General features: G+C 38.3%; 1 protein-coding gene across 1 annotated transcript in view; it reads left to right on the forward strand.

Moving 5' to 3' along the window:
• The window catches only part of LOC120548409 (acetyl-coenzyme A synthetase 2-like, mitochondrial), a 51,117-nt gene that overhangs the window by 34,707 nt on the left and 6,410 nt on the right, over window positions 1-10,000 (forward strand). The window contains 1 exon segment of the mRNA XM_039784672.1: window positions 9,943-9,996. Within this exon segment, the coding sequence (XP_039640606.1) occupies window positions 9,943-9,996 (54 nt within the window).

The raw sequence follows: 10,000 nt of genomic DNA on the forward strand, positions 1-10,000 counted from the left end.
TTGTGTGGAGTTCACTGGGTTTACATCTGATCGTTTCTGTCTGTTGAGGTTGTTTTGCTTCTGTTTTACACACACACACACACACACACAAAAAAAAAAACACACACACACACACCCCCCCACACACACACACACAAAACACACAAAACAAAAAAAAAAAAACAAAAAAACATTTTAACCATTTATTTATGTCCACATAAAGAAAAATAGTACAGGGACACAAATATTACAGATGCAGTACAATACAAGACACAAATTCATGGACCAGTGGCACGCAGCAGATCTACACAATATCACTTACAGGCACAAAACTCACTTATTAAGAGTATAACTGAACAATACTCACTTCTTAAGAGTATAAGTAGCACAAAACTCACTTCCTAAGAGTATAACTGAACAATACTCACTTCTTAAGAGTATAAGTAGCACAAAACTCACATTTTAAGAGTATTAGTAGCACAAAACTCACTTCTTAAGAGTATTAGTAGCACAAAACTCACTTCTTAAGAGTATAACTGAACAATACTCACTTCTTAAGAGTATAAGTAGCACAAAACTCACTTCCTAAGAGTATAACTGAACAATACTCACTTCTTAAGAGTATAAGTAGCACAAAACTCACTTCCTAAGAGTATAACTGAACAATACTCACTTCTTAAGAGTATAAGTAGCACAAAACTCACATTTTAAGAGTATTAGTAGCACAAAACTCACTTAAGAGTATTAGTAGCAAAAAACACTTCTTAAGGTATAAGTAGCACAAAACTCACATTTTAAGTAGTATAGTATCACAAAACTCACTTCCTAAGAGTATAACTGAACAATCCTCACTTCTAAAGAATGTAGAGCACACAAACTCACTTCTTAAGAGTATAAGTAGCACAAAACTCACTCTTTAAGAGTATTAGTAGTCACAAAAAACCGCTTCTCGAGGGTAAAGGTAGCACAATACTGGGTTCTTAAGAGTATAAAAGTAGCACAAAACTCACTTCTTAAGAGTATAAGTAGCACAAAACTCACTTCTTAAGAGTAAAAGTAGCACAAACTCACCTTAAGAGTATTAGTAGCACAAAACTCACTTCTTAAGAGTATTAGTAGCACAATACTCGGTTCTTAAGAGTATAAGTAGCACAATACTCACTTCTTAAGAGTATAAGTAGCACAAAACTCACTTCTTAAGAGTAAAAGTAGCACAAACTCACTTCTTAAGAGTATTAGTAGCACAAAACTCACTTCTTAAGAGTAAAAGTAGCACAAACTCACTTCTTAAGAGTATTAGTAGCACAAAACTCACTTCTCGAGGGTAAAGGTAGCACAATACTCACTTCTCAAGGGTATAGGTAGCACAATACTCGGTTCTTACGGATATAAGTAGCACAAAACTCACTTCTCGAGGGTATAAGTAGCACAAAACTCACTTCTTAAGAGTATTAGTAGCACAAAACTCACTTCGAGGGTAAAGGTAGCACAATACTCGGTTCTTAAGGGTATAAGTAACACAAAACTCACTTCTCGAGGGTATAGGTCGCTAATACTCGGTTCTTAAAATTATAACTGAACAATACACTTCTTAAGAGTATAAGTAGCACAAAACTCACTTCTTAAGAGTATTAGTAGCACAAAACTCACTTCTTAAAAGTATAAGTAGCACAAAACTCCCTTCCCAAGAGTATAACTGAACAATACTCACTTCTTAAGAGTATAAAGTAGCACAAAACTCACTCTTAAGAGTATTAGGACAAAACTCACTTCTTAAGAGTATAAGTAGCACAAAACTCACTTCTTAAGAGTAAAAGTAGCACAAACTCACTTCTTAAGAGTATTGAGTAGCTACAAAACTCACTTCGAGGGGTAAAGGTAGCACAATACTCACTTCTCAAGGGTATAGGTAGCACAATACTCGGTTCTTACGGATATAAGTAGCACAAAACTCACTTCTCGAGGGTATAAGTAGCACAAAACTCACTTCTTAAGAGTATTAGTAGCACAAAACTCACTTCTCGAGGGTAAAGGTAGCACAATACTCGGTTCTTAAGGGTATAAGTAACACAAAACTCACTTCTCGAGGGTATAGGTAGCACAATACTCGGTTCTTAAGAGTATAACTGAACAATACTCACTTCTTAAGAGCATAAGTAGCACAAAACTCACTTCTTAAGAGTATTAGTAGCACAAAACTCACTTCTTAAGAGTATAAGTAGCACAAAACTCCCTTCCTAAGAGTATAACTGAACAATACTCACTTCTTAAGAGTATAAGTAGCACAAAACTCACTTCTTAAGAGTATTAGTAGCACAAAACTCACTTCTTAAGAGTATAAGTAGCACAAAACTCACTTCTTAAGAGTATAAGTAGCACAAAACTCACTTCCCTAAGAGTATAACTGAACAATACTCACTTCTTAAGAGTATAAGTAGCACAAAACTCACTTCTTAAGAGTATTAGTAGCACAAAACTCACTTCTTGAGGGTAAAGGTAGCACAATACTCGGTTCTTAAGAGTATAAGTAGCACAATACTCACTTCTTAAGAGTATAAATAGCACAAAACACTCTAAGTAAAGTACACAAACTCTTATATAAAAACTCACTTCTTAAAGGTATAAGTAGCACAAACTCACTTCTTAAAAGTATAAGTAGCACAAAACTCACTTCTTAAGAGTATAAGTAGCACAATACTCACTTCTTAAGAGTATAAGTAGCACAAAACTCACTTCTTAAAAGTATAAGTAGCACAATACTCATTCTTAGAGTATAAGTAGCACAATACTCACTTCTTAAGGTATAAGTAGCACAAAACTCACTTCTTAAAGTATAAGTGCACAAACTCACAACAGAAAACTACTCTTAAGAGTATAAGTAGCACAAAACTCACTTCTTAAGAGTATTAGTAGCACAAAACTCACTTCTCGAGGGTAAAGGTAGCACAATACTCGGTTCTTAAGGGTATAAGTAACACAAAACTCACTTCTCGAGGGTATAGGTAGCACAAAACTCACTTCTTAAGAGTATTAGTAGCACAAAACTCACTTCTTAAGAGTATAAGTAGCACAAAACTCACTTCCTAAGAGTATAACTGAACAATACTCACTTCTTAAGAGTATAAGTAGCACAAAACTCACTTCTTAAGAGTATTAGTAGCACAAAACTCACTTCTTGAGGGTAAAGGTAGCACAATACTCGGTTCTTAAGGGTATAAGTAGCACAAAACTCACTTCTTAAGAGTATAAGTAGCACAATACTCACTTCTTAAGAGTATAAGTAGCACAAAACTCACTTCTTAAGAGTATTAGTAGCACAAAACTCACTTCTTAAGAGTATAAGTAGCACAATACTCACTTCTTAAGAGTATAAGTAGCACAAAACTCACTTCCTAAGAGTATAAGTAGCACAATACTCACTTCTTAAGAGTATAAGTAGCACAAAACTCACTTCTTAAGAGGATAAGTAGCACAAAACTCACTTCTTAAGAGTATAAGTAGCACAATACTCACTTCTTAAGAGTATAAGTAGCACAAAACTCACTTCTTAAGAGTAAAAGTAGCACAAACTCACTTCTTAAGAGTATAAGTAGCACAAAACTCACTTCTTAAGAGTATTAGTAGCACAAAACTCACTTCTCGAGGGTAAAGGTAGCACAATACTCGGTTCTTACGGGTATAAGTAGCACAAAACTCACTTCTCAAGGGTAAAGGTAGCACAATATTCGGTTCTTACGGGTATAAGTAGCACAAAACTCACTTCTCGAGGGTAAAGGTAGCACAATATTCGGTTCTTAAGGGTATAAGTAGCAGCGTCTCCGCCATATGTGGCTGCTGCCAATAATAGCAGATATGGCACAGTATTTTGCAAGCCGTTTGCAAGACACACACACAGACACACAGACACACACACACACACACACACACAGTATGTTTTACTGTGTTATTTTTACAGAAAAGACTATTCAGACACATTAATGTAAATGTTCAGTTGATTGTGTTTCCTAAAGACTTTGAGGAAGCTTCAGAGCGAGAAGTTTTAGATCTTATCTCCCATCAGCCCCAGCGGCAGAGGTCAAACGAGCCTTCAAGTATCACCCTCTCTCTCTCTCTCTCCCTATCTCTCTCTCTCTCTCTCTCTCTCTCTCTCTGTTTAATCTTTCTATTAAACCAAACCAGCAGCATCTGTGTGCTTTGATTAACAGACTTTGCCCCAAATTAATTATCCGCTCGTTTCCCCGTTTAATTATCCTCTCATTTCCCCGTTTCCCTCGCTTCGTTAGAGGACTGTAATCTGCCGGCCAGCGCTCCAGGCATAGATATAGAACGGTAGATGTGACTTAGATATATAACAGTAGGAAACAGGTGATCATGTCCTGAAGAAGTTAAGGAGAAAACACAAGACTTTCACCCAGGAAACAGGTGTTCATGTCCTGGAAGAAGTTAAGGAGAAAACACAAGACTTTCACCCAGGAAACAGGTGTTCATGTCCTGAAGAAGTTAAGGAGAAAACACGAGACTTTCACCCAGGAAACAGGTGTTCATGTCCTGAAGAAGTTAAGGAGAAAACACGAGACTTTCACCCAGGAAACAGGTGTTCATGTCCTGGAAGAAGTTAAGGAGAAAACACGAGACTTTCACCCAGGAAACAGGTGTTCATGTCCTGAAGAAGTTAAGGAGAAAACACAAGACTTTCACCCAGGAAACAGGTGTTCATGTCCTGGAAGAAGTTAAGGAGAAAACACAAGACTTTCACCCAGGAAACAGGTGTTCATGTCCTGAAGAAGTTAAGGAGAAAACACAAGACTTTCACCCAGGAAACAGGTGTTCATGTCCTGAAGAAGTTAAGGAGAAAACACGAGACTTTCACCCAGGAAACAGGTGTTCATGTCCTGGAGAAGTTAAGGAGAAAACACAAGACTTTCACCCAGGAAATTAGTTTTTAATCCAAGATTAAGTGTTTTAATCCAAAACCACATTTTCCTAAACTAAACTAGTCGTTTTGGTGCCTAAGCTTAACCTTCGTCGGCGCATTACGATCACTTTTTGTCGCCTAAACTTCAACCCAATGTTCGCCGAAACAACCAGCAGCTCCCAATGCTCTGCACGTGGCTCACAGTCACCTATTCTCAGTCTCCTAGTTTCATACGATATCATACAGCCCCTTACATAACAATGCCCTGATTAAAGGGATTTTAACTAACTTACTATCAGACCTATACAGTCAGAAAAATGAGTTTGAGAGTTTTTTGTGATTGTTGCAGGCAAAAATCTTTGATTATGTGGCATTTTTTCTTAAAAAAATGCGATGGAATATGCGGGATATTTATGCAATTTTATGCAATGAAATTGCGGGAACTTGCAAAAACTGCACTTTGATGAGAAAGAGAAAAAACAAGTGATTCCCCCCCACCCAACACCCTGCTTTTCGATGATGTTCATGCAAGCCCCGCATATTTTGCACGGAAATCGGCAATTTATGCGGCGAAAGTGCGCCGTATTTGAAAAAAATGTGCCCCGCATAAATTGGCTGATTATGCGTTGAATTATGCGATTGCAGAATCACGTTTTTCTGGAGGGACTGTCTATATTATCTACAATCTTGCGTCCCACTGTTTATTTTCGAGCCTCGTCTCATAGAAGTCCGTGAAATGATCACGAACTGTTAACAGCGCATTACGTGTGGCCACCACGGAAAACAACGCCAATGTAAAGTCAATGAGAAGATGACATAGCATTAACAGCGACTACGGTAGCGAATACTGTGAAAGCCCGAAAATCTGCATAGGGAGGTAGGTTGGGATGGTGGAGGATAGTAGCCTGACCAGCCAGCCCCACATCCAGATGTTGAGGTCTGGGAGCTCCCCATTGGTCAGGGCTCAATCCGAGGGGCGGGACAAACGGTTGTCTTTCAAATTCCCTCTGCACGTAATAGCAGAGCGCTACAACCAATCAGAGCAACAAAGAAGGTAGCGGAGCTAGTCGATAGATTAAAGTGCCCATATTATGAAAAAAACACTTTTTCTGGTGATTTGGGGTGTTCTTTTGTGTCTCTGGTGCTTCCACACACATACACACTTTGAAAATAATCCATCCATGGTGTTCTGAGTGAGATCCGGTTTCTGAATGTGTCCTGCCTTCAGTCTCCTAGTGAGCTGTTCAAAATCGGCTCGGACTGTGACGTCACAGTCCGAAATGAGCTGGCTAACCGCAACCGTTAGCTCGTAGCGTTAGCATTAGCATGCTAACGCTAATGCTAACACTAGCATGGTACCTCGTTCTCAAAGCACTGCTACAACACACACAAGTTCACCATAATCTACAAAAGAACTACTTCCATGTGCTCCCTCATTTAGAAGTCTCCCAGCTGATCCTGCCTTGTAACTGACCAAAGTTGGAGAAACAGCCTTTCTTTTACTGTCTCTAGAGCTAGCTAGCTGACATGATCTACATCTGAGCTACTGAGCATGTGCGAGTGCAATCAAAGATAGTACAGAAGAAGAAGATGAAAAGAGGTCTCACTCTGTAGCTGAAACAGAAACCAGGTGAAAAGAGGATCTGCAGCAGTGAGAGAGAGCTGTGCAGTACAACAACAATATGGTGTTTTTTGAAAATTAAACCATGTAAACCTATTCTGGTACAACCTTAAAATACAATTATGAACCTGAAAATTAGTATAATATGGGCGCTTTAACCTTTTTTAAGAATGACTTCAGAGCCGTTCTTTGTTCTTTTCTCAAAGAAAAGATGAACTCCAAGTCTTCAGAAGACCGCTGTTCACCAGCAGCAGCAGCAGCCATAAGCCCCGCCCACCGACTGTACACACAATGTGATTGGCCTGACCAGAGTTTGGTTTTTCCAGTTCGCAAGCCAACGGAGAATGCCTAGACCCCCCCTGGCTGCAAAATAAATTTGCTGCCACTAGGGTGCGTCTAGATTTCTAGGCTAGGTGGATGGGTCAAACAACAGAGGACTTTCCCCCAAGAGACCGGGGATCGTGTCCCGTTGTTGTGGCGCGTGTCATGGAAACGTAAACCCACCCACGACCTTCTCCTTAACTTAAATAGAGGTGTGAATCTTCACTGATCTCCCGATTTGATTCGATTACGATTATCACGTCAGCAATTCGATTCGATATCTCGATGCATCACGATGCGTCAAATCCATGTTTCTATTAAAGCCGTGTAGGATATTTAATTCATAGCTTTTCAAGCTTCATAAACCAAACATTCTGCAGAGCTCTAATACTAAATAACTTGGATACATAAAACTATACAGCACTGAGCACATGGCACCTCCTGAATGTGTTAACATACCAGAATATGTAAACAGAAATGTTGTCAGGCCTACATTACATTATAAACAGAAATAATCGATTATGAGCCGGTTGATTATCGATGCAGCATCGTCCATGTCCACGATTCGATGCATCGATAATTTGATTAATTTCAACACCTCTAAACTTAAGGTAAGTGTTAATTTCACAGAATTCTGTGAGATCAGGTTGTTATTTTCTGGTGGAGACAAGTGATTTTAAACTCTTTACATTAATTGCAAAGCCAGAGGAACAGCTGCGATTTTACACGCAGATTGTTGGAGAAATTTTGATTTACATACAGTACATACATATACTTACCTACATATATACATACATACACTTACCTACATATATACATACATACACTTACCTACATATATACATACATACACTTACCTACATATATACATACATACACTTACCTACATATATACATACATACACTTACCTACATATATACATACATACACTTACCTACATACACTTACCTACATATATACATACATACACTTACCTACATACACTTACCTACATACACTTACCTACATATACACATACACTTACCTACATATATACATACATACATACACTTACCTACATATACACATACACTTACCTACATATATACATACATACACTTACCTACATATACACATACACTTACCTACATATATACATACATACACTTACCTACATATATACATACATACACTTACCTACATATATACATACATACACTATACCTACATATATACATACATACATACACTTACCTACATATATACATACATACACTTACCTACATATATACATACATACATACACTTACCTACATATATACATACATACACTTACCTACATATATACATACATACATACACTTACCTACATACACTTACCTACATATATACATACATACACTTACCTACATATATACATACATACACTTACCTACATATATACATACATACACTTACCTACATATATACATACATACATACACTTACCTACATACACTTACCTACATATATACATACATACACTTACCTACATATATACATACATACACTTACCTACATATATACATACATACATAAACACGCCTACATATACCCATAAGGGTCAGTACTTATATACAATACATTGCCACCATTAGGTGAACAATATCCTAAATGATGATAATGATAAATTATGATGTTCATCATCATCATCATTATCAACATTCTCACCGAATAATACTACTATAGTGTCATGTCTTTGAACCCTTTTTTAAATTTGAAGACATTCCCAATATGTTTTAATTCCTCTGGTACTGCGTTTCATAACTTCACACCACGGACACAGACAGACGAGTGATTTTAAACTCTTTACGTTAATTGCAAAGCCAGCGCAACAGCTGAGATTTAACACGCAGATCAGCGGAGAACCAGAGAGGGAGAGAAGCCACCGCTTACTGCTAAACTAAAGTAGCGCTTCTCTCTCTCTCTTTCTTCGTTTAATCTTTCTATTAAACCAGCAGCATCTGTTTGCTTTGATTAACAGACTTTCCCACACATTAATTATCCGCTAGTTTTCCCCATTTCCCTCTCGCTCTGTTAGAGGACTGTAATCTGCCGGCCTGCGCTCAAGGTTTCTCATCATCGGCGTAGATTAGATTAGATTACATTAGGCCCCCTTCAGTGTCGCTCTCCATCCTCGCAGGAGGTCGAGGTCACTTCACTTTCTCTCCAATCCTCTCCGAGCGAACACAAGCTGATGAAGGGTTTAATTTCTACCACTTATATTAACACTGGCCTCGTTTTCTGCAGATTAGAGAGACATTCAGCGTCTCTTCTGCACTTACAACTGTGCTTTATGAGAGTAGTTTCAATGTTTTCTGCAGCGGTGCACATACACTGTGGAAGAAAAATGCAAAAATACACCCTAAATAACACATTACAAGTCATTAAATCCAACTATGTTTGGAATTGAGTTGGACTTAAACAGTTGTAATCACAATAAATAGAGGATATGGGTGCGTTTTGACCCATGCTTGCCTTTCTTCCTTACAATTGTTCTATTGTCTTAATTTCTTCAAAGATTTTTGTCACTTTTTTCAAAGTTTTCATAAATTTGCGTTTCATAAATCAGCGGCCCCTAGTGGTGGCAGGAAATGCGTCCTCATCTAAACCAGAGAAGGCAACAGGGGCGGTTTTAGAATATAATAAAATGCCTTTTATTGTCACTATACACATGTACAATGAGATTAAAAGCAACTCCTTTCCCAGTGCCAACATGTACCTAAAATAAATAAAACATGGAATAAAATAAGTAGTGCAAAAAAAGGGGGTAAGGTGCACAGTTCTGAGACACTATATACATATATACTAATTGTAATTGTAATTTATGTATTTGAACAGGGACAGTGCACAAAATAACAATAGATGTCTTGTGCCAGGTGCCGGGGGTTGGGGGGGTAAGACAGTTTCTCTGGTTTGGTGGGCGTGTCCTAGGTGATAGCCAATCAGCAGAGACGTGTCTGAAAATTTTTGGTTTACAGCAGGGTGTTCAAAGCACCCCCATTTCAGTTTAAAAAAACTCGTTGCTACGCTTTGTTGGGGCTGAACGTGGCCCTGTTGTACTTCATGTTGTACTTTCTGTTGTAGGGGGAGCCTCTCTCCGGTAACGGTGTGAGCGGCGCTCTGTGCTCCAGGGCCGTGGCCT

This window comes from Perca fluviatilis, chromosome 19 (genome assembly GCF_010015445.1).
Source record: "Perca fluviatilis chromosome 19, GENO_Pfluv_1.0, whole genome shotgun sequence".
Classification (NCBI taxonomy): Eukaryota; Metazoa; Chordata; class Actinopteri; order Perciformes; family Percidae; genus Perca; species Perca fluviatilis.